The sequence below is a fragment of the Loxodonta africana genome, chromosome 3 (genome assembly GCF_030014295.1).
Source record: "Loxodonta africana isolate mLoxAfr1 chromosome 3, mLoxAfr1.hap2, whole genome shotgun sequence".
Taxonomy (NCBI): domain Eukaryota; kingdom Metazoa; phylum Chordata; class Mammalia; order Proboscidea; family Elephantidae; genus Loxodonta; species Loxodonta africana.
In genome coordinates, this window is record NC_087344.1 from 145,965,228 (window position 1) to 145,990,934 (window position 25,707).

At 41.6% G+C, this 25,707-nt stretch overlaps 1 protein-coding gene across 3 annotated transcripts in view; it reads left to right on the forward strand.

Moving 5' to 3' along the window:
* The window catches only part of TGFBR3 (transforming growth factor beta receptor 3), a 224,956-nt gene that overhangs the window by 170,129 nt on the left and 29,120 nt on the right, over window positions 1-25,707 (forward strand). For 2 of the 3 annotated variants that reach the window (XM_010598114.3, XM_023558415.2), the window contains exons 8-14: window positions 3,947-4,136; window positions 5,819-6,153; window positions 6,578-6,730; window positions 9,424-9,564; window positions 9,737-9,895; window positions 15,861-16,160; window positions 20,187-20,307. In XM_010598114.3, the coding sequence (XP_010596416.2) occupies window positions 3,947-4,136; window positions 5,819-6,153; window positions 6,578-6,730; window positions 9,424-9,564; window positions 9,737-9,895; window positions 15,861-16,160; window positions 20,187-20,307 (1,399 nt within the window). The remainder of the gene's footprint in view (window positions 1-3,946; window positions 4,137-5,818; window positions 6,154-6,577; window positions 6,731-9,423; window positions 9,565-9,736; window positions 9,896-15,860; window positions 16,161-20,186; window positions 20,308-25,707) is intronic. The other variant, XM_023558416.2, reaches the window with a different exon arrangement.

Consider the following 25,707-nt stretch of genomic DNA (forward strand, 5'->3'; position numbering starts at 1 on the left):
CAAGATGGGTAATGGCCAACATGTTCTTTGAAAAGATATTTAAAAAAATTCTAGTGAGAATATGCACTGCACTCTCTGGTTCCACCCTCCCCCCCTACCCCCTAATGAGTTCTAATGCCACGGTGGGAGGGAGGGGAGGAAGACACTCAGGCTCTTTACCTGCTCTTCATCTCTCAGGAAGATGTGTCTGGGAAAGATAGTGGTGAAGACCTCCTTGAACACTGTCATTTGGAGTAGTTCCATTGGAGGTTGGGAAAGCCTGGGGATTCCTAGAACTAAAGGGTGAGAGAAATTTCCTCGCTGCTGGAACCGACTTACCTGCCATTGTTCCAAGCCTTGCTGCTTTACAGAGGTGTAGATAGATTTGTAGCCTTGTAAGTCACTTGGCATAATCAATATGAGTTGTACTGACAGGTCCTGCATTTAATGTGGAAAGGTGTAAACAGATCATTCCATATTGGTACAAAAGGACAGGTGGCGGTTATGCTGATAGTATTCTGGAAATACAATATTTTCTTAGCTGTCTAATGACATGAAAGAACTAGGGCAGATGAGGCCAGACTGTATTGTTGCAATTCCAGCCAATCAAAATGACATGCTGCTTTGAAAGGCTGCAAGAAGCTGTGCCTTGGAAGAAATTACTGTTGACTAAATGAATAAAGAGTTTTAAGAACAAACTGTTAAAGGACAACTACAGTAAATGCTATAACATATACAACTTTGTAACAACAGTAATAGCAAGCAAAAAATACGTGAGTGGTTACATAGGTAGATAGGTATGCTATATGGTTGTGGAAAGGCGTGGGGAGTACATGTGCGTGTATGGATAGGTGTATTTATAAGCACATGTATATACATGTTTGTATTGCTGCGTATGTATTCATATATACAGTAAAGCACATAGGGGGCACAGTTAGGGATACTTCCTAGATATACTCAAACACCCCATGGGATTGATTTACTGGGTTTGAAGGCTCAGGACCATATAGTCTTGGGGGACAGGTCAGCCAGTTGGTATAACTTAATCATAAAGATAATTTTCTACATCTTAGTTTGGTGAGTAGCATTGGGGTCTTAAAAGCTTGAGAACAGCCATCTAAGATGTAACTATTGGTCTCTTCCCACCTGGAGCAAAGAAGAGTGAAGGAAACCAAAGACTCAAGAAATTAGTCCACAGGACTAATGGCCCACGTGAACCACATCCTCTTTTAGCCAGAACTAGCTGGTGCCTGGCTACCACCACCAACTGTTCTGACCAGGGGCATGATAGAAGATTCTGGTTAGGACGGGAGAAGAGTATAGAATAAAACTCAAATTCATGAAAAAAAATCCAGACTTACTGGACTGATAGAGACTAGAGGAACCCCTGAGACTATTGCCCTAAGATACCCTTTAACTTGGACCTGAAGCCACTCCTGGAGGTCACCTTTCAGCCAAATAATAGATTGGCCTATAAAATAAACAATAATGCCCATGAGGAATGCGTTTCTTTAAACAAATCAACCATATGAGACCAAATGATCAACATTTACCCAAAAATAAAGATGAGAAGGCAAAGAGGGGCAGGGAAACTGGATGAATGGAAACAGGGCAGGCAGAGTGGAAATGGTGAGAGTGCTGACACATTGTGGGGATTGTAACCAATGTCATGGGACATTTTGTGTATGAGTTGTTTAATGGGAATCTAACTTGCTGTGTAAACTTTCACCAAAAAACAATACAATATTAAAAAAAAAAAAAAGAAGAAGAAGAAGAACAAATTGGATCCTTCTTTACCTCATTTTAGTTGTTTTTTTAAATCCTTTACTCCCCTAAGGGATTTTCTCTGAATCAGAATAAGAGCTAGACTTTTCTGAACCCATGAAAGTAAGGTTGTAAATAGCTACAGAACTTTGCTAAAGCTCTGTCCGGGTGAGGTACCTCTGTGGGCAGTGGCTGTGACTGGTCAACCTGGCAGGTTTCCCTCAGATAAGCACCTTGGCTAATAGAAAAAGATACCGAGTGAGGTCCTTTAAGCTTCGAATTGAAATATGTGTGTCCTCAGCCAGTATCCCACAACCAAAGAGGCCAAGGGAACTTAGAGCCTGTGAATCTTTTATGGTTGTACAGTGGGAAAGGATTAATATTTAGTCACGTTAGGGGCAAACAGAGTGGGAAACAAATGGGGAATTTAGGAAAAAATGCTGCATGTATGCAGGGGAAAATAATTGGGCATGGAAATTAAAGCAGTTTTTATGCTGCATGAAAATGACATAATCTGCGTGCTGGAAGGGCTGGTCGGCCCTGTTGGAGCAGTTGTTGGAAATGTGGTGCCTTCACTTTGGCATCCCCTCTGCAGCATTCAGTTCCCTGCCCATCTGGCAAGACCACTGCTACAGGAGTCAGCGAGTGATGGGGAAATTTACCTTCTATAAACCCTGGTGGCGTTAGTGGTTCAGTGCTACGGCTGCTAACCAAAGGGTTGGCAGTTCAGATCTGCCAGGTGCTCCTTGGAAACTCTATGGGGCAGTTCTACTCTGTCCTATAGAGTCACTATGAGTCAGAATCGACTTGACGGCACTGGGTTTGGTTTGTTTTGGATATGTCCTGGGTACTCAGAGTCCATCTTCAAAGTGTAATAAGGATCTTACTGTTGTTAGGTGCCGTCGAGTTGGTTCTGACTCATAGTGACCCTGTGTACCACAGAACAAAATGGCTGCCCATTCCTGAGCCATCCATACAGTTGTTGATCTGTTTGAGCCCATTGTTGCAGCTACGGCGTCAATCCAGTTCTCTTACTATCCATAAGGTTTTCACTGGCCAATTTCTTGCGAAGGTAGATCACCAGGTCCTCCTTCCTAGTCTGTCTTTGTTTGGAGCCTGTGCTGAAACCTGTCCACCATGGGTGACCCTGCTAGTATTTGAAATACCAGTGGCATAGCTTTCAGCCTGCAGCAACACACAAGCAAAGCTGTCAGGTGAAGGATCTTACTATGAGGGTTAAAATCCTTTTTAGGGCCTTTCCTAGGAAGATTCTTAGCATTCAATTTAAATGAAAGCCAACTTTATGACTTATTTGTATTGCTGGACAAAATGTTAGTATTTAAAGGGACCATAACTGAAATTATTTAATTACTATTTTAGAACATAAAATCTAAGCATATTCAGTTAATAGAATTGGCAAATAAATACAATTATAGGATTGCTAAATTGATGAAAATTATAAACATTCGTTGTGTCACTATGTTGAATTTCAGTTTGTAAGGATGGAATGGTCTTAGCCCTGAAGTAACTAGCTTGTACCTTCTTTCATTTAAATCTAGGGTGCAGGAGGGGGAAGCAGAGACACATGCTGACAGTATTGCATGCACATCTGTATATTTTATACGTAATTTTAAATAAAAATAAGATGGGAAAGGCTCTGCTATTTGGTGTGTGTGTGTGTATGTTAACAGTTTAATATTAGGAATTTCACGATTTAACATTTAACTGTAGAGTTAGGTTAATTTAAACATTAACCTAACTCTACAGTGACAGGCTAGATATACTTAGTATGTAGCTGGTTAGTTGTCACTGGATTATTTTAAGCAACCCAAACAGTATGGTCAAACATGAATAGATGTTTTTTAATCTGCTGTTAAACGTTTGCACACCGGTGTTCTTGTTGTTGTATGCCATTGAGCTGATTTTCAACTCACAGTGACCCCATGGGACAGAGTAGAATTGCCACATGGGATTTCCTTATGAGAGCAGATGACCAGGTCTTTTCTCCCATAGAGCAGCTGTTGGTTCAAACCACCAACCTTTCATTTAGCAGTTGAGTTGTTAACCATTTGGGATCAAAAGAATGAATAATTAATTACCTGACCCACAGTATAGAATCTACTGGATTCAGATATTTAATTAATATTACTTAAAGCACTGTTTACTTTTAGACTCATAAGTGAAAATTTGCTTTTATCTTTAGTCTCCTAACAGTATTGGCTTTGGGAAAGAGAGTGAAAGATCTATGACAATGACCAAATCAATAAGAGATGACATTCCTTCTACTCAAGAGAATCTGGTTAAGTGGGCTTTGGACAATGGTTATAGTCCAGTAATATCATACACAATGGCTCCTGTGGCTAATAGATTTCACCTTCAGCTTGAAAACAATGGTAAGTGTGATTTTTTTTTAAAGTGTATTAAAATACAATTTCTCTCAGCTTATGTAGTGGTTTTTTTTTTTTTTTTTTTTTGCACATTTTTAAATTATCTGGAATTGTGATAGGTAATTTCCTTGAAAATATCTTTTATGTAGATTTTCAGCAAAACAGAGTCGATTGCGTGTTGGAGGACTTTGTTATAGACTTAAGCCAGTCACATTCACCGTGATTGCGTTAGGAATAACTTAAGCCTGGCCTTCCTGTCATAGGCATTGAATGACTGCTTATGGCTGAGAATGCAGAGAGGACTACTGGAAAAAAGTCCTTTGGTTGGTGGCTGTATCTTGTAGGAAAATAGTCACAAGGACTTATGCTTAAGCTTTCTCATTCTCACCCAGAAGGAGAGGAGGAGTTATTACCCCAATGTGATGGAGCAGAAAACATAGGCTCAACAAATTCTTGAGGTTTACCAGAGTCTTGGAGCTAGCAAAATTCGAGCCCCAAGTTTTTGGATCCTCAGTCCTGTTCCTCACCTCATGGACTGTACTGAGTGCCCTATATTGGTTCAAGTTCCAGGTCTGCCATTTATTCACTTTGTGATGGGGCTTGGGGAGGCGGAGGAGTTACTTAACCTCTGAGCCTCAGGTTCCTCCGTGGTAAAATGGAGGGAATAATAGGATTGACCTCGGTTTCTGTTAGAGTGCAAATTTAAAACCTTTTGAAGCTTTGATTTCTTTCGAACTCATATGCCTGTGCCATCCTTTTCAAAAGGACAGTATTGAAGGAGAGTTAATGGTCACCAGTTATCTTTACTTCCAACTTCCCTGAAATAGATTGACCTTAAGTGTACATCAGTTGGCTATAGGTAGTAGATGTAAAGAATGCAGTGAAAATTATGGTTGTTTTCTTTAGACTGTTGAAAATATGACAAAATAACAAGTTTTGATTGTATAGAAATAGGTCTCTTCCTTTAAAAAGATAAGTGTGCCTAAGTAGCTTTCTCTTTTCCTCATGAAGGCTAAGTTTGGAAGGGCCAGGGTGACCAGATATTGGGGTGGCAAAACAATTTTAAAATACGTATATTATCACAAGAAATCCTTAGAGAAACAATTCTAAAGAACCTGTAGACTCAAAGAATTCCAATGGAATCTGAATGGAATAATATTGTTCAGCATAATTTTTTTTTAGTCATAGATTTTTGCAGCTTGTAGGCCTTAGAAATCACCTGACCCAGTGGTTCTCAACCTTGGCTAAGCATTAGAATCACATGGGGAGCTTTCAAACATTCGTGACTCGATCCCATCCCCAGACAGTCTGGTTTTTTATTGGCCTGGGATGCTGCTTGAGCATAGAGATTTTTTTTTTTTTTAACCTCCCAGGATGATTTTAGTGTGTAGCTAAAATTGAGAACCAATCCCCTAATTTTAAAAGTTACAAAACAGAGGCACAGAGAAGTAAGCCACTTGCCCATAGTCACTCAGCTAATTATGGAGAACACCAGGACTCTAGAATTCAGGCCTACAGACTCCTACTCTCTTTTATACATTGCTTATTAGAAGTTTATTGTACACATGTCCATCCTGTGCTTATTCCTCCTGTTTTTGCCTCTCTTGATGATGGTTGTGCTGTAGCCTAGCATCATGAAACACTAATTATGCTTTGCCTTCTCTGTCCACCTCCCCTCCCCACGCCAGAGGAGATGAGAGATGAGGAAGTCCACACCATCCCCCCGGAGCTGCGAATACTGCTAGGCCATGGCACCCTGCCTGGCCTGGACAACCCACCCATCCGGGGAGGGGGAGGCCGAGATGGAGGCTTCCCCTTTCCTTTCCCGGACATCTCCAGGAGAGGCCGAAAGGAAGGGGAAGAAGATGGGATCCCCCGGCCAAAGGACCCCATCAGCACCAGCATGCAAATGTTTCCTGATCCCAGAGAGCCAGAAGAGGTGCAAGGGAGCATGAATGTTGCTCTATCAGTCAAATGTGACAATGAAAAGATGACTGTGGCTGTAGAAAAAGATTCTCTTCAGGTCAGTGCAGTTACTTAAAGAAGAGGGGGCTACCTCCCTCCCCATCTTGCCCCCAGTGTTTGCTAGTTATTTCCCTCTAGCTTTGTCACTTTTAAACTCCGGAGACTTGATACTGTTTTCTCAGTTGGATGGGCCTACTTCCTTTGGCTGCAATTCTCACCCGGTTCCTGTTGTTCTCAGTTGGGGGATGGGAAAGGGGGGGGCAAATTCTTGTGTGTCAGTATTTTGCTATTGAATTTCCAAGGCCAAGAAACACAGTCCTTGGGATCTCGAGAGGTAGTAGACCAGGAAGAGGTAGGTGGGGGAGGGGGAATGCAAGCCTCTAGCAACCTTTACTTGGAAAAAAAAAGGAAAAACCCATTAACTGTGTTCAGCAGGACTGCCTGTGGGCCCCCCATTATGTCTTGGATGGTTGTTATTTCAGGCCAGTGGCTACTCAGGGATGGATCTCACCCTGTTGGATCCTACTTGCAAGGCCAAGATGAATGGCACCCACTTCGTCTTGGAGTCTCCCCTGAATGGCTGTGGTACTCAGCACCGTCGATCAGCCCCTGACGGCATGGTTTACTATAACTCTGTGAGTGTTCTCCAGAACAAAGCTTTGCCCTTCGCCAAAGCCTTGCTCAATGCTATCATTAGCCTTCGTTCTATCAACAGAGTCTTAAAATTTCTATGAAAATGATGAGAGGGGTACTCCAAGCCTGGACAAAGCCAAGTGTTAGTTCTGTACAAAATGTGATGCACTTTGACTCTGAACTCTTTTGTTATTTCCTTTATTGGCGAATCAGTGGGAGTTGGGAGGCCCCATTCTCTTGGCTGGGGCATTTGTGGTGATCTCTTCTGCCTCTTCTAAGTTCTTCCAGAACTGAATCCAGCAAAGGGCTCACTGGCAAGATAATTACATCTCTCTATGGCCAAGCTGAAGGGTCAAATGGCCTGGTCCTTCTGGGGATAAAATCCAAGGCTTTGGGCTACAGTTGAGTACCTCCATACAACTGAGCTAACCAGACATGTGGTCTCTCTGACCTCATTTAAGCCTTGTCCAGAAGTAGGAGGACTTTCCCTCCCTCCCTCAAAAAGAGAGAAAGCCAACGTACCTCACATTTTGTCCAGAGGTGAGAAGACCCTCCCTCCCTCTGAAAGAGAGAAATCTGAAAGAGGCCTTTAAGAAATTATTAAGTCTCTGTTCACCTCTAAGAGAGGAAATGGAAGTTACTTGGAGGGAGATTTTCCACATTGTCCTAATGATAACCCATTGCAATAGCTAGCCTTCACTTTCTGGAAATCATTCTTATCAGTCATCTAAATCGCTTTTATTTGGAATAAACCCATTCTGTTGGAGGTAGAGACTAGGCAGTGAATATTAAAAGAATTCAAAACATGAAATCTTGAAACCTCACAGTGTTAATTTCGCAGTTTTGCAATGTTAATTGTGATGGCAAAGGCCAAGCTCAGATATCCCTGTACTCTGCTTTGACACGATGTGTGTGTATGTGCTTACCCCTTAGTCCAGGGGTGGGGTGCTGCTAACTCTTAATCCAGTTTTGCTGTGGGATTGGGGCATGGGCAGCTGCTAGCTCTTATCACTGCTGGTTGACAGATGCAGTTGTTTAATCCAGAGTAGAGATTGGTAATCAGGGTTCATATGAGGACTGGCTCTCCTGTGAGCCTGAGTTCATTGCTCCTCAGAGAAGCTTAGTTTTATTTGAGCTGGAAAGAACCCTAAGATGATCTCATCTAACTTCCTCATTTCACAGGTGAGGAAATTGAACTCCAGAGAATTAAGAAACTTGCTTAGAATCAAGGGACTATTTAATGGCAGAGCCAGGACTGAATCCAGCTTCCTGATTTCTAGTTCACTGATCTTGCCCAACTCCAGGCCAGCGCAGCTAATCTCCTTTTATTATCTGAAGAAGTTATTAACCATTGGCTTCTATAAAAAACACTGTTTTGCCAATTACAACACTGATTTTCTTATAATCATCCTGTTTTTTCTACAGTTATCCACTTTTTCCAGATACAGTGAATGCCATATATTACTGATGTACTTGATTTTAGCATTTTAAATTGGTGTCCAAATTAAAACCAATGAGAGGCTATAATAATCTGTATGTGAAAAAAAAAAAAGTATTGCCTCAGGAGAGACATGTATTATTGAGAGGCCTTAAGTTCCCTTCCTTCTTATGTACTGTTATTTTCTTTCTTTATGATACCCAGGATAACCAGCACCCTGGGTGCTTGCTTCCTTTGTATCGATACTTTTCTTTTGAGGACTTGAGAAAGAATAGAGTTAGTGCTCCTTCATTCTCTTCCCATCCTGCTTCCTTCAGTGAATAAGTTTAGCTCTTTGTTCCAATTATAATTGCTTAGAGTAATTTTCATACTTAATACATGTTTTTATTTTGTGACATGTTCAGAATCCTAACAGAATCCCTCCCCTGCAAAAAAAAAAAAGGGGGGGGGGAAAGGAAAGTGTGACTACTTTAAGGAGTCCCATAGAGCTATACTACATATATAAAAAATTACAGTTTTATTTATGGATCCTGGTCCTTGGTTGGAGCCCTGGTGGTGCAGAGCTTAGCTGCTAACCAAAAGATCGGCAGTTTGAATCCACCAGCTGCTCCTTGGAAATCCTAGGGGCAGTTCTGCTCTGTCCTGTAGGGTTGCTTTGAGTCAGAATAGACTCAACGAGTATGGTCCTTGGTTGAATTTTTTCATCTTCTCTAAAACTAACCCAGGAATAATCATTTTAACCAGTGTTAAGACAGATTGTCCTGCAATAAAATGTGATGCTTTCCTGTATCCGTACAGAAAGATCCTGAGGAAGAATTGAGCAACAGAAAAGATGAGAAGAAAACTGGCTCAATAGTAAACATTAGAAAGTTCGTTTCTAATTCAAAGGACACTTTATAAAAATCTTGAAGGACAGAAATAACAAAAAGATCCCTAAGGAGAATCCACCCCTTCACAGTACAGGTCTATTGACAACCCCATTTCAGTATCTAGTGTTTTCCTGCTGTTTGAAATAATTTGTATTTCTTCACAAAGGAAGAAATGTACTCCCATGCAAATCTTAATTTGAACCTGCGTTGTTGTTCTCTTTATTCATCATCTCTCTGAAGATGAAATCCCAAAAACTTGGAGTTTTTTTAAGTCAGATTTTCCATTTACACCTGAATTACTACATGAATGTTCATGTGAGGTAGAAACAATTGCAGGCAGCTTGATGTTTTTATAACACTGGTTGACTGTGCTTTCTTTGCGTTCTAGATTGTGATGCAAGTTTCATCCCCTGGTGATAGTAGCGGTTGGCCAGATGGTTATGAAGATTTGGAGTCAGGTGATAATGGATTTCTGGGAGATATGGATGAAGGTGATGTCTCCTTCTTCAGCCGGCCTGAAATTGTGTTGGTATGTGTTTGTTTTCAGAAGGTGGTTGTAGAGAATGTTGTCTTTTTGGTTGGCTTTGGTTAGGGACTGTCAAAATATGAAACTGAACATTAAAGGCCAAAGCTCATAAAGCTACAGGGCCTTCATCCTTCATTTGACTGTCATTTATCACCATATTTGTTTGTTTTTCCAGTTTAATTGCAGACTTCGGCAAGTGGGGAATCCCAGTAGCTTCCAGGACCCACCCAACAGAAATATCACCTTCAACATGGAACTGTACAACACTGACCTCTTTCTGGTGCCCTCCCAGGGCGTGTTCTCTGTGGCAGAGAATGGACATGTTTATGTTGAGGTGAGACCCAAACATTTGCCTTGGGCTGCTAGGTTAACACTGAGTTGTGGTTCTGGGACATTAGATAAAGAACTCAGTAGTTACCCTGCAAGGGACCTCTTCCTGCTCATCCTCATGGCCCTTGACTCTGTGTGTGGGCTTGGCTCAGAAAACACTTTCTATTTGATTTCTGACCAAAGCAGGCAATTTCAGAACTTGCTACATAATGCTAAATGAAGAGAGTGTTTTGTGGATGAATGTTACAAAAAAAAGAAAAAAAGTTGGCAGAGTGAGAATTCTACTAATAAAGCCCTGTCCTTGCTTGTCCTCACCATTTTTGAGACAGTAGTTCAGTAGTTGCAATGTCAGTTAGCCATGGTCTATTTCAAACCATCTTGCCTGTTATCTTTTAAATTGCACTCACTTTTGAATGAAATGCTATGTGCCACCATATCTTGAGAAAGATTTTTACCTGTGTTTTATTGACTATGCAAAGGCATTCAACTGTGGATTATAACAAATTATGGATACCATTGTGAAGAATGGGAATTCTAGAATACTTAATTGTGCTCATGAGGAACCTATCTATAGACCAAGAGGCAGTCGTTAGAACAGAGCAAGGAGATATTGCATGGTTTAAAATCAGGAAACGTATGTGCCAAGGTTGTATCCTCTCTCCATGCTTATTCAATCCAAGTCCAAGAAACTGGACTATATCAAGTAGAATGGGGCATCAGGATTAGAGGAAGACTCGTTTTAACAACCTGCATTATGCAGATGACACAACCTTGCTTGCTGAAAGTGAAGAGGACTTAAAGCACTTACTGATGAAGATCAAAGACCACAACCTTCAGTATGGATTATACCTCAACATAAAGAAAACAAAATCCTCAAGACTGGATCAGTAAGCAACATCATGATAAATGGAGAAAAGGTTGAAGTTGTCAAGGATTTCATTTTACGTGTATTCATAATCAGCACCCGTGGAAGCAACAGTCAAGAAATCAAATGACGTATTGCATTAGGCAAATCTGTTGCAAAAGTTTCCTCTTTAAATGTTGAAAAGCAAAGATGTCATCTTGAGGACTAAGGTGCGCCTGACTCAAGCTATGATATTTTCAGTCACCTCCTATCCATGTGAAAGCTGGACAGTGAATAAGGAAGACTGAAGGGGAACTGATGCCTTTGAAGTATGGTGATGGTGAAGAATATTGAATATACCATGGACTGCCAGAAGAATGAATAAATCTGTCTTGGAAGAAGTACAGCCAGAATGCTCCTTAGAAGTGAGGATGGCAAGACTGCATCTCATGTACTTTGGACATATTGTCAGAAGGGACCGTTCCCTGGAGAAGGACATCATGCATGGTAAAGTACAGGGTCAGTGAATAAGAGGAAGAACCTCAACGGGATGAATTGACACAGTGGCTGCAATCATGCGGTCAAACATGGCGATGATTGTGAGGATGGTGCAGAACTGGGTAGTATTTCATTCTGTTGTACATAGGGTTGTTGTGAGTTGAAACTGATTTGATGGCACCTAATGTCTCATGAACATTGTTTTTTACTCAAATCATTATCTAAATATACCTATAAATTTATTAGAACTGTTTCCTTCATATAATGGTGATAATCATGCTCAGGAGTCCCTGGATGCACAAACGATTAGCATGTTCTGCTGCTAACTGAAAGGTTGGAAGTTCAGATCTACCTAGAGGTGCCTTGGGAGAAAGGCCTGCCAATCAATTTATGAAAACTTAGCCGCTGGAAACCCTACAGATCACACACCCTTCTACTCCAACACCCATGAGGTCACTATGAGTCAGAATCAACTTGATATCAACTAGTTTTCCTTTAATCATTCATAGCATAAAGTCTGTAGAGTGAGTATAAAAATATTTAGTAGTGGTGGTAATGTTGAAGGAGCCCTGGTGGCACATTGGTTAAAGCAGTTAGCTGCTTACTGAAAGATCAGTGGTTCAAACCCACCAGCTGCTCTGCAGGAGGAAGATGTGACAGTCATCTTCTGTAAAAATTTACAGCCTTGGAAACCCTGTGGGAGTGGTTCTACTCTGTCCTGTGGGGTTGCTATGAGTTGCAATCAACTCGACGGCAGTGGGTTTGGTTCTTGGTTAACGTTTATTGCAGATTACAAAATGCCAGACACAGTTATAAGTATTGTAGTAATTAATTACTAGATTAGATTAATCTGATCCCATGAGACAGGTCTGTTAATAACCCCATTTTATGGATAAGGAAATTGAGGAATGGACTTGCCCAAGGTCACACAGCTAGTACCTAGAAAAGCTGGAGTTCACACTCAGGCAGTCTGGCTCCAGAGCCCACACTGTTACCTACTGGATGCTACCATCATCTGTCCTCAAAACGCCATTTGAAAGGCGAGAAAATGTAACCTCTTAGCTGTGCCGATACTGAGGTTCGCAGACTGGTTTCTAGAGAAGATAAATTTCTTTATGGCACCAGGATGTCTGTGGTTGGCACAACAAATGACATTAGTGTTTCATTCGGGCATACTGTCTCCTGGTCTTATAGGAAGGCCATCCTCTGATGAGCTAGCTTTGGCTCTAAGTTGCAAGCTGGTGTTCTGCTGTACTTGTGGGAGGGGTGAGAAGCTTATGGGCTCAAAATGGGATACTTCCATGTATTAAAACTGACTTCAGTGCATATATTCCTATTTTAGAAAGACAAATAGCCCCACATGTGCACTGACTCTGGAACAGAGCCTACTGGCTCTACACATTGTTTTCCTCGATTGTATGGATTCTGACACCTCACTCCTTTTTGATCCCTCTCATCGGAGGTCTTCTTTTTCTTTGGGTGCATCTCTTTTCTCCACTGGAAAAAATACACTGCTTTGTACCTGCAGTTTCTACTTCAAGATCACGTCTAATCCAGGATCGCTGTTTTTCTCGTGCTTTTCTGGCTGTATAGTCCACATGTGCAGTTGGTAAACAATTCCTGTTGTGCTGTGGATTGTAGGGGCGCTGCCTTAGTGCAGTTTGTGCTTTTCCAAATGTGTGTGCCTGGCTTTGCTAATTTATGACTTCGCTGGTTTATGCTAATTGGTGGCCAAACGTCCTCGAATAGCCTTCCCTGGGTGTTCTGGGTTTTCTCTCCCATCTCCCTAATACTGCCTGACTTGAAATATATTATTATTTTCGTTTTATTTTTTCATTTTGTTTTCCCATTTATATCCTTTCATTCATCATCTATATTTTTCATAGTTAAATTTAACCAGTGATGCCAAGTGATGAAAAAGAAATGGACTAAATCTTTTTGCTACCATTTTTAATATCAAATGTATTGAAGAGAATTTTGGGAGGGGGCCATGTTATAAACTGCTTTATTTTAAAGTTGTTTTAAACTACCAAAAATAATGAGAGAGAAATTGTAAATGTTTTTGCTAATTAGAATAGCAACCATGACGAATCGTTTATTTCCCAGTTTGACTTCAGTGCTGATAGGAAAATGTTTTACTTAGGTCAAGTAAAACTTACTAAATCATTGACTTGGTCTGGAGAACTACTTCCAGGTGTCCTCTCCCAGCCATCAGTCTTTTTTCACATCCCCTCCCAGAATCCCCAGTTCTCTCTACACCACCATCCTTTCCTTTAAGACAAATGGTACCATAGCTTTGCCACCTGTTCTTTGGTCATCTCTGGGTGATAATTGGTCATATGATGGCAGCTATTCTTTTGGCCTGGAGAATTAAAAAGAAATTATTTATAACCAAAATAATTTAAAATCTAGAATAGTACTATTAAAATAGGCATTTATTAAATAGCTGAGAACTGTGTTGTTTGCAAATAATTTTTACATTACTGATTTTCAGAAAAACTGCATCTAATAGGTATTAATGTGCCTATTCTGTAGATGAGGAAACTGAGGCTCAGGGTCCCCAGCATGTGAACAGCAGAGCACAGTATTTCCCTGAGCTTGTCTCACTCCAAAGCCTATACTTTTGCTGCTCATTTCCAGTCCATTTTAGATTAAAAGATTACTGATAACATTTTTCCTCCAAAAAAACTTTTTGGGATACCTTAGACATTCTATCAATTCATACTTTCTTTAGAAGGAAATATTTACAGTTCTTCTGTTATACATTTTTGCAATGTGGGTTTTGAATTCATGTTAAAGGATACTTTTTAGTAAAGGATATATGGAATTTGCCATCTCTCTGAGATAAACTATTTGCTTTTCCAGAAATACTACAAAAATAACCAAATACCACTTCCTAAAGAGATTTCTTGCAAAGAATCCTCACCAGGGCCACATGTTGGTCCTGGTTGAGTTGACTGTGTAGCTACGTGAAGTAGGAAAGAGAGAATTGACTTGGGTTCAGAAGACCCGAGTTTGAGACTTGGTTTTACGCAGTACTTGCTGTATATGATTTTGAGTAAGTTGTCTATCCTGTGTGTTCGATTTTTCTTGCACTTATAAAATGGAGATGAAAATACTTATCTCACAAGATTATCCTCCAGGAGTGAATGAGTAAGTGTATGCAGAAACTTCTTGTAAGCTTTAAGACACCCGAAGAAGCAGTTGTAGTCATCTTATTAGCATGCTCCTCGTTATCCTCTTTATTGTTGAGTGTCCAGTAGTTAACCACACAACAATCTTTCACATTAGTGCTGAGGACTCAAAGCCCCTTGCAATGTCAGGGATTCCCCCTGAGTATCTCAGAATGAAAAGTTTGTTTATATCTACCTGTCATTTGAAAGGATTCCGAAGCTATTGGCTTATGGTTAAATATTAACTTTCTTTCTAAAGTCTTTAAGTTAATTTTGATCCTAAGTTTAGTTAAGGAATGAGGCACCAAGAGTAGGGGCAATTCGCCGAGTGAGCCATGTGTCACCCAATGGACAATCCAGTCTGCACCAGGGTTTTTAGCTGAGTACAGGACCCTTGAGGTTTGAATTCTGTTTACACTTGGCCAAACGCTACTTCCTGTTTCTAAAGAAAAGAGGCTTAACAAGGTTTGGACCTAGCCCATACAAATGTTTTGTAAGAGGGAAGTGTAAATGAGTCAGAAATGTTTCCAGATTAGATTTCCCTTAAAATACCCCTGGGCTTAAAGAAAGAAGGGTGGGAGGGTACTTGGCAAGGCCTCGATTGGACCTGTGAGCAGCTGGGACACTTTGCCAGGCTCGTGATCGCCACCAGATTGCACCGTCCCTCACATCCAGCACCGGAGGCCAACCCTGCCTGCTCGCCAATGAATCTGAAGTTACCGTAATGTTTAAGGCTTAGTGGCACAAACGGTTTGGACTCGAGTACTAATCTAAAGGTTGGCAGTTCAAACTCACCGAGTGGCGCCATGAAGAAAAGCCTGCTGATCTGCTGTCGTAAAGATTGCAGCCGAGGAAACCCTTTGGGGCAATTCTACTCCGTAACAGATGGGGTCGACATGTGTCGGCAAGGGGTTTGGTTTTTTTGGGTTTTTTTTTCCCCTAATTTGTCACAGTTTAGATGCTTAGTCCTCTCTGTTTAGGTTTAAATACATTCTACCTCTGTACTCTGTGGGTTTTTTGGTTTGTTTTTGTTTTTTTGAGCACTTTTAAAAAAGAACTCACCTTACAAACGATACAGTGTTATGAACCTAGGGGCTTTTCCTTTTGGTGCTTTATTTATTTTGGAAAATTCAGTTTAGGTACATGGTACGCTTTTATTTTTATTTCCCAGAGGACTTACGACAATTGAGGAGACATATTCCATTTGTATTGGAATCTTCCAGGCTGGCATTTGAACTATATAATTCATTACCATCATCCACATTTAGTTTAAATGGAAAACATTTCTTTCTTCAAAGAATGTGTGTTACTTTTGTAATTAGAAAGAAGACTATATGTTATGAGAATGAAGCAATGGCTCTCATTAGAAGGATTATGCCAGTGGGTTACCCTTGTGCTGAAGTAAAAATAAGATGCTAACTCATTTCCAGCTTGATCTTTTTGTTTGCTTGTAGGTATCTGTTACTAAGGCTGACCAAGAACTGGGATTTGCCATCCAAACATGCTTTATCTCTCCATATTCGAACCCAGACAGGATGTCTGATTATACCATCATTGAGAATATTTGTCCTAAAGATGAATCTGTGAAATTCTACAATCCCGGGAGAGTACACTTTCCTCTCCCGCAAGCTGAAATGGATAAGAAGCGATTCAGCTTCGTTTTTAAGTCCATCTTCAACACCTCCCTGCTCTTTCTGCAGTGCGAGCTAACACTGTGCACCAAAAAGGAAAAGGACCTCCAGAAGTTGCCTAAGGTTAGTGGGTCTCCATCCATGTGGACTGCTCTTTTGACATTTTAGGTGAGACAGTGACCTACTGGAGAAGTTTAATCACACATTATCGCAGGTTGAGGTTTCTGGTTTTGGAACTGCCCAAGTGAAGTAATAAAGTCCGTGTTATCAGGGACCTGTGAGTTTTATGGAGTCTTAGAGAATAAATCTTGACAGTTTAATTTTTTTTTTTTTCCCCCACATATGTTACTTAGTAGTGCCTCACAAGTGATAAATTAAGACTGTTTTCCATTGAGGGAGAGGTCTGGCTTTATCTTTGCTATTCAGGTGGTATGCAGTGCCAAAAATATAGAGAGCTGAAAGGACAAGTTTAGCGCAAGGATTAATTTTTCCAGGCCCCACTGAGACTTGTATTGCAATTGTTTTTTTGACTTTCTCCGTGTGAGTTATAAGGCTGACTTGTCTCTGGAGGACTTCTCAGGGAAACTAGCAAATATTTAAATTTTTCTCTATTTCATACCAGTTGATCATGTTTGTTTCATGTTACTCCCCATGCTGTGAACTAGTACATTCTGTTGCCATAACAGAAATTAGAACCATTTGACTTTGCTGGAATGGCTGCTGTAGGGGATCCATAAGGCTATTTATGGTACCTCATTCGCCCAGCCTTGTGTATGAAAGATGTTTTCTGCCTTAACGTTGTTTCTGTGATCTGCTGCTGTTGTTGTTAGTTGTTGTGGAGTTGGCTGCAACTCATGGTGACCTTATGTTTAACAGAACAAAATGTTGCCTAGTCCTGTCATTACGGTGATCATGTCAGTCCATCTCATCGAGGGTTTCCCTTACTGCCATAAATGTGAATAATATCTTACATCCATCTATTATGTAGCTGTCTCACACAATATAAGATGACTTCTAATCCTTTTTTTTTTTTTTTTATGAGTATGGAGCCCTGGTGGCCCAGTGGTTAACAGCTCAGTTGCTAACTGAAAGATCTGTGGTTAGAATCCAACAGCCGCTCTAAGAATCATGCTGTATCATTCATAATACATTGCGTGTATGGGATTCTCTCATTTAGAGCCCAGGCTGTAAGGGATAGGTTTAGGGGTAGGAGGAAATGTGATCCTTACTGGAGAGATTACCGATGATGTGAACCCTCTACACTGATTTGTTCTCCTGGGCATCCGTGTCTCCTCTAATACCAAAGAAAATTTTGTTTGCATATGAAATATAGCAAATCTGACCATTATCATTAGGGAGCTTGTATATGTGAGGTGATTTAGCCTGTATTCATTAGGGTGTTTTTAGAAACATTGATGCTTTAGGCTTCTGGGCATTTGCCTTTTAGTGACCATCAAGGCTGGGGCTCAGTGGCGGTGGTAGGGAGCCGTGGGGAGCTTCGTGCTTGGCTATGGGACCCAGCTGCTTGCTGCAGGCAAAAGGATAACTCCTAAGAGTTAGAGATCTAGAAAAAGAGGATGCCTGGCAGTTACCAGGAGTCTTTGCTGGTGGCATCTCCCTGATCCTGGCCTCAAACAATGTAGCTTTATAGAGTGCTAATCTGCAAAAGCTAGCCTAATATATCCTTTCAAAACACTGTGAGGAGGGATCTAAATCAGGAGATGACGTGGGATGTGACCTAAAACTAAAATGGCCATTTACCCCCAAGTGCAATGGGATACTGCAGAAGGAGCATGGGAACTGGAGAAAGACAGTGTATTACTTACTAACGGGACTTTAAGCAAGCCCCTTGACATCTCAGAACCTGCATTTCCTCATCTCTAAAATGGAAATAATAATACCTTATTTCCCTTCTGAATAGAGGAGCAATTAGACTGTAGACGTAATGGTAGTTCACCATAGTGCAGTGGCCTAGAACGATCTGTTTCCACTGTTTTCCCATTTACTGCTGATAGTTAGTATTTCCAGTCTTAGTGACTTCTGAGTGCTTTTTATGTCAAAAGTCAGAGCCAAAGAATGTTCCAGGACAAGATCTCAAAGATCATGGAGTACAACCCTGTCCTTTGCTGATGAGACTAAGACTCAGAGAAGTTACGTGTCTTGCCTAGGGCCACCCAGCTAACAGTGAGTTAGCCATAGATTCATACACTTACTTAACTGAAGAGCTAACAGGAAATTAAGAAGAGACTTTCCTAAAATGCAAATCTTCTCATTAATGATACTTCTCCACAGAAAATCATTGTTTTCCTCTACAAGAGGGCTTATTATAAAGGCTTTTCTGGGTTTTTTTGGGGAGGGGTGGGGTAGGGGGTAGGAGGGTAGAGTCCTTTTATGTGTCTGACTTGCATGTTGCTCAGAGCAGCAATAACAATAAAGCCAAAAATCATTACTTTTTTGTGATAGGTGTAGCTGGAAGTTTATCAGCTTTTTGGAGTGCATTGATAGAGACCTTTTGTTTGTTTATTTACTTGTTTTAAAATTTTTATTGTGTTTTAAGTGAAAATTTACAAATCAAGCCAGTCTCTCATACAAAAATTTAAACACACTTTGCTATATACTCCTAACTGCTCTCCCCCTAATGAGACAGCACACTCCTTCCTTCCACTCTCTCTTTTCGTGTCATTCGGCCAGCTTCTGACCCCCTCCGCCCTCCTGTCTCCCCTCCAGACAGGAGATGCCAACATAGTCTCATGTGTCTACTTGATCCAAGAAGCCCACTCTTCACTAGTATCATTTCTATCCTGTTGTCCAGTCCAGTCCCTGTCTGAAGAGTTGGCTTTGGGAATGGCTCCTGTCTTGGGCTAACAGACCATTAAGTCTGGTGGTCTTTCAATGAGAATTTGGGGTCTGCATCCCACTGCTCTCCTGCTCTCTCAGGGGTTCTCTGTTGTGTTCCCTATCAGGGAAGTCATCGGTTGTAGCCGGGCACCATCTAGTTCTTCTGGTCTCAGGCTGATGTAGTCTCTGGTTTATGTGGCCCTTTCTGTCTCTTGGGCTCATAATTACCTTGTGTCTTTGGTGTTCTTCATTCTCCTTTGATCCAGGTGGGTTGAGACCAATTGATGCAGCTTAGATGGCCGCTTGCTAGCGTTTAAGACCCCAGATGCCGTGGGATGCAAGATGCTATCTTAATAGATTTTATTATGCCAATTGACTTAGATGTCCACTGAAACTGTGGTCCCCAAACCCCCGCCCCTGCTACACTGGACTTCGAAGAGTTCAGTTTATTCGGGAGACTTCTTTGCTTTTGGTTTAGTCCAGTTGTGCTGACCTCTCCTGTATTGATAGAGACTTTTTAAATGATTGATATATTTCTTCTTATAACAAAAGTGAAACGAGTGTTATTTACAGTAGAATTTCACCCACTGATGAGCACAGATAAGAAGCCAAATTTATTTCAAAGTAAAAGATACTGAAGTATGACCATACATTTTCAAAGAAGATACAGTGGACCTGAACATGATAGTTATAAATTTGGGGGCTTAAAATAGCTAGAAGCAGCTGATCTCATGGCCTCCACACCTAGGCACAGCTCCCCAGGACCTACATTTTAGAACATTAAAAGCAGATGACTCTGGAAAGTCCCATGGTACATGAACCTATACCAGGATTAAAAAATCAAACAAACTGGACAACATGATTATCTTTTTGGACAACTAAATGTAGAATCTTGTCACCTTTATAATGCAATACATGAAGTTTCCCACAATCACAAATCACAAAAATGAGCCATTTATATGAAGCCAACTTGGTAAAGGGCCAACATTAGTCACATGGTTTCTCTGTTATTCAGACTAAATAACACTGAAACTTCTAGTTGTTTTGTGGGAAGAATTAAAAAAGACAACATTTACAAGTCATCGGCGGGGGGGTGTATTTGCATCTTCAAATGCGGCTGAGAATATGCTGGGTCTGCCACTATATCTCCCAAATTATTTAGGGTTCTTTGAAAAACACCCCCATTTCCTCTTTCTGTGAGGTAAACAGCTGGGAGCTGGCCTGATAAGAGGCAGGGACAGCTGTGCAGGCCGAGCTGGTGAAGGGCCTTTCATGTGACCCCTGACTGTGTTTGGCTTTACCTCCCTGTAGTGTGTGCCTCCTGATGAAGCTTGCACCTCGCTGGACGCCTCCATGATCTGGGCCATGATGCAGAACAAGAAGACGTTCACCAAGCCCCTCGCCGTGATCCACCATGGGGGAGAATCTAAAGGTACACTTTGGGAGGCTCCCTCAGAGAGTATAGAGGTCTAAGGGCTGTGCCGTAAGAAAATCCAATCCAGTAAAAAGATAAGCACCAATGAATAACTGTAGAAGAAGATTCTTTGTGTGAGGAGACTTTTATTTAGCTGGCTCTCCTGCTGCCATTGTGGGTGTTGTAAGTGATATCTTTGCAAATGATTTCCTCTTTAAAAAATTGGATCAGAGTCAAAGGTGTCCCTATCATAATGTCACTCTCGCTTGCATTCACATATGCTTCGTTGAGCATGCAAGAAAGTATTAGAGTTACTTCTGGCATGCTGGGAGTTGAACAGTCCACAGTCTATCTTTCTGCACCGTAGCCCATGGTGAGTGATATACTGGAAATGGCTTTGAGCCATCAACCAGCTATTGTATTGCTTTGTCAAAGTCCACAAATATCTTTGAGAAAGTGTTATGCATGTGAACATTATCCATCTTAGGTGTCACTGCAGAAAAATGGTTGAGAATCACTGAGCTTTTAAAATTCAATTTTCAGAGTTTCAGGCAATCGTATGTGTTGCTTGAAGCCAAAGGTGCCGCCCTCCCCATACATGCAGGACCAGAAAGCAAGCTGCACCTTCTGGGAGAAGGGAAGGATGCGCTGTAAGGGGTGTGGTATCCATACCTGGGAGACAGGCAGGGCAGAGCCACACCAGGCACAGGCCAGAGCCAGCCAGACCAGCAGAGAAGCAGAGTTGGACCCTATGGTGATACTAGGAATGAATATGAGAGCCTGTGGATTGTATAGAAAGCATCCAATGGGGACCTATGTCACAGCTCCAAGGGCATGAACAAGCAAGAACATGCCAGGTATCTATCAGCATCTGAGACTTGGAACCAAATGTGGTATGGGCAGTTACAGTTGGTATCTAAGGTTACGAAACTGAGAGAAGACTGGGAGAGTGAAAGTAGGTTCCAAGCCTCCAGGCTTAGATATTTTAGGGCTAGAGCCACAGGCTGCCTTCTAACATTCCGAGGGGCTGAGAGGAGCCTGGGCACCAAGGCCTGGACAAAAGCTTAGGCATTAGACAGGAGGCCTGCTGGGTGGTGCGGACACCAGCTCTAGTTTGGGACACCCCTGCGGCAACATTTCTGATATTGAACATTGTTGGGTTGGGATTTGGCAAGACTGGGCAGCGGGAGTGAGCCTGGAGCAGGCAGGACCTGACAGAACAGGGCCTGTGGGTGCTGTCCAGTTTCCTATTAGGTTGAGTGCCCTTCATGAAGCTAGCAGCATCACCCCAATTGTCCTTTCTGGTGCTGACATCTGCCCCTGTCCTAGGAGCGTGCTGACATCAGTTGGGAGGGTGCTGGCTTAGGAGACTGAGGCATTGTTCTTGGCTTTCCTGCTAACTGGCTGGGACCTCGGAGAGCTCCCCTCACCTCCTTGAGTTTCATTGTCTTTATCTGGAAAAGGAGAAGTTTGGACCAGATGATGACTTCCAGAGACCTTTTCAGCTGTAACACTCAAATACGCTGTTTGAAGAAGCAAAGTCATTTTTAATTCATTTTCCAGTCATCCTAAAGTTGGTATGAAATGTACATACTAAATGTTTATTGGTTCCTCAGCAACTTTTGTGTATGTTTGTTTTACTTTTGTTGGTTGGTTTTCAACCATTTGAAACAACCGCATTCTTTTCTATAAATGGGTTACTCACACGGCTGCTTGTTTATGGGCTTAAGGGGAAGAAATAAGAATAAATTAATTGTGGTACCAAGTATATTGCAATTGGACAACAGCTGGCTCTGTTTTGTGCTATGAAAGTGGTTTAACAATAGCAACAGCTACCTCCTCCTCCATCTGTTACTCTTACCTATTTTGAGAGAGGTAATTCTGCTGGTAACTGAAGGCAGCAGCCTGTTTCTTCCTATGCCAGACAATAATGATGCATTAATATCGCAGCAGGAAAACTTCCAGCACTTCATTCATTTTCCTTTTAAGTCCGGTGGTATTTCTCTAAGTAATTTCTCTTGTAAATAAGGTAATTGTTTTTATTTAAACTTAGCGTAATTATCCTGAAATTTCAGTGTTTTCTTTACTTAAAAAGTTCAAGAGGGGGGCGGAGCCAAGATGGCGGACTAGGCAGACGTTACCTCGGATCCCTCTTACAACAAAGACACGGAAAAACAAGTGAATCGATCACATACATAACAATCTACGAACCCTGAACAACAAACACGGATTTAGAGACGGAGAACGAACTAATACGGGGAAGCAGCGATAGTTTCCAGAGCCTGGAGCCAGCGTACCAGTCAGGTACGGCACAAGCACAGAGACCTGCTCCACCCCCCTGAACTAACCCCGGGAGGGGGACCAGCCGGTTCCACGGGCGGCGTGGGACGCAGCCGGTAGGAGAAGTCCCCGGGAGGCAGTGACTGATCTTGGAGCAGAAAGAGCAGCATCCGAGCCGGGGAACCGTCCCGCAGGGATTTGGACTGCTCGCAGGTACGCCATAAACACGGAGAGTTGCTCCACCCCCTGAACTAACCCCGGGAAGGGGACCAGCCGGGTCGCGCGGGCGGCGTGGGACGCAGCCGGTAGGAGAAGTCCCCGGGAGGCAGCAACTGGTATTGGAGTGGGGAGAACAGCGTTCCAGCCGGGACACTTGGTCGCGGCACAAGCACGGGGAGCTACTCCACCCATCTGAACTAACCCCGGGAGGGGGCCCACCTGGTTCACGGGGGCGGCACGGCCACGCGGCTGGAGGGACGAGAAGTCCCCGGGAGGCAGCGACTGATTTTGGAGTTGAGAGTGCACCGTCCCAGTAGGGGAGCCTTGACGCTGGGCGTGGGGCTGGAAGCGGAGGATCTGACCGTGACTCCAGCGGGCCAGACCCCCTGGGGGCAATCTCCACACAGCCAGCACACATAGGCGACGCGCCCGCAGGAATCTCAGATATAACAGTCATTCCAAGCAAGACAAGCAACTCTGGCTATATTCTGAGGTGCTACTCTCCTATCTCTCTGTTCCCTCCCCCACCCTCCCCAGGCGGCTTCATTAACATCTGAATAGCCTGAGCCAGAGGGAGAACTCTGATAGGGATCTGACTGCAGTTTTTTTTTAGCGGATTTTCTGGAAAAACTAGTTTCCCAGTGATGGCTCGGAGACAACAATCCATATCAAACCACTTAAAGAAGCAGACCGTGACAGCTTCTCCAACCCCCCAAACAAAAGAATCAAAATCTTTCCCAAATGAAGATACAATTTTGGAATTATCAGATACAGAATATAAAAAACTAATTTACAGAATGCTTAATGATATCACAAATGAAATTAGGATATCTGCAGAAAGAGCCAAGGAACACACTGATAAAACTGTTGAAGAACTCAAAAAGATTATTCAAGAACATACTGGAAAAATTAATAAGTTGCAAGAATCCATAGAGAGACAACATGTAGAAATCCAAAAGATTAACAATAAAATAACAGAATTAGACAACACACTAGGAAGTCAGAGGAGCAGACTCGAGCAATTAGAATGCAGACTGGGACATCTGGAGGACCAGGGAATCAACACCAACATAGCTGAAAAAAAATCAGATAAAAGAATTAAAAAAAATGAAGAAACCCTAAGAATTATGTGGGACTCTATCAAGAAGGATAACCTGCGGGTGATTGGAGTCCCAGAACAGGGAGGGGGGACAGAAAACACAGAGAAAATAGTTGAAGAACTTCTGACAGAAAACTTCCCTGACATCATGAAAGACGAAAGGATATCTATCCAAGATGCTCATCGAACCCCATTTAAGATTGATCCAAAAAGAAAAACACCAAGACATATTATCATCAAACTCACCAAAACCAAAGATAAACAGAAAATTTTAAAAGCAGCCAGGGAGAAAAGAAAGGTTTCCTTCAAGGGAGAATCAATAAGAATATGTTCCGACTACTCAGCAGAAACCATGCAGGCAAGAAGGGAATGGGACGACATATACAGAACACTGAAGGAGAAAAACTGCCAACCAAGGATCATATATCCAGCAAAACTCTCTCTGAAATATGAAGGCGAAATTAAGATATTTACAGACAGACACAAGTTTAGAGAATTTGCAAAAACCAAACCAAAGCTACAAGAAATACTAAAGGATATTGTTTGGTCACAGAACCAATAATATCAGATATCAGCACAACACAAGGTCACAAAACAGAACGTCCTGATATCAACTCAAATAGGGAAATCACAAAAACAAACAAATTAAGATTAATTAAAAAAAAAAATACACATAACAGGGAATTATGGAAGTCAATAGGTAAAAGATCACAATAATCAAAAAGAGGGACTAAATACAGGAGGCATTGAACTGCCATATGGAGAGTGATACAAGGCGATATAGAACAATACAAGTTAGGTTTTTACTTAGAAAAATAGGGGTATATAATGAGGTAACCACAAAAAGGCATAACAACTCTATAACTCAAGACAAAAACCAAGAAAAACGTAACGACTCAACTAACATAAAGTCAAACACTATGAAAATGAGGATCTCACAATTTACTAAGAAAAACGCCTCAGCACAAAAAAGTGTGTGGAAAAATGAAATTGTCAACAACACACATAAAAAGGCATCAAAATGACAGCACTAAAAACTTATTTATCTATAATTACCCTGAATGTAAATGGACTAAATGCACCAATAAAGAGACAGAGAGTCACAGACTGGATAAAGAAACACGATCCATCTATATGCTGCCTACAAGAGACACACCTTAGACTTAGAGACACAAACAAACTAAAACTCAAAGGATGGAAAAAAGTATATCAAGCAAACAATAAGCAAAAAAGAAGAGGAGTAGCAATATTAATTTCTGACAAAATAGACTTTAGACTTAAATCCACCACAAAGGATAAAGAAGGACACTATATAATGATAAAAGGGACAATTGATCAGGAAGACATAACCATATTAAATATTTACGCACCCAATGACAGGGCTGCAAGATACATAAATCAAATTTTAACAGAACTGAAAAGCGAGATAGATACCTCCACAATTATAGTAGGAGACTTCAACACACCACTTTCGGAGAAGGACAGGACATCCAGTAAGAAGCTCAACAGAGACACGGAAGATCTAATTACAACAATCAACCAACTTGACCTCATTGACTTATACAGAACTCTCCACCCAACTGCTGCAAAATATACTTTTTTTTCCAGCGCACATGGAACATTCTCTAGAATAGACCACATATTAGGTCATAAAACAAACCTTTGCAGAGTCCAAAACATCGAAATATTACAGAGCATCTTCTCAGACCACAAGGCAATAAAACTAGAGATCAATAACAGAAAAACGAGGGAAAAGAAATCAAATACTTGGAAAATGAACAATACCCTCCTGAAAAAAGACTGGGTTATAGAAGACATCA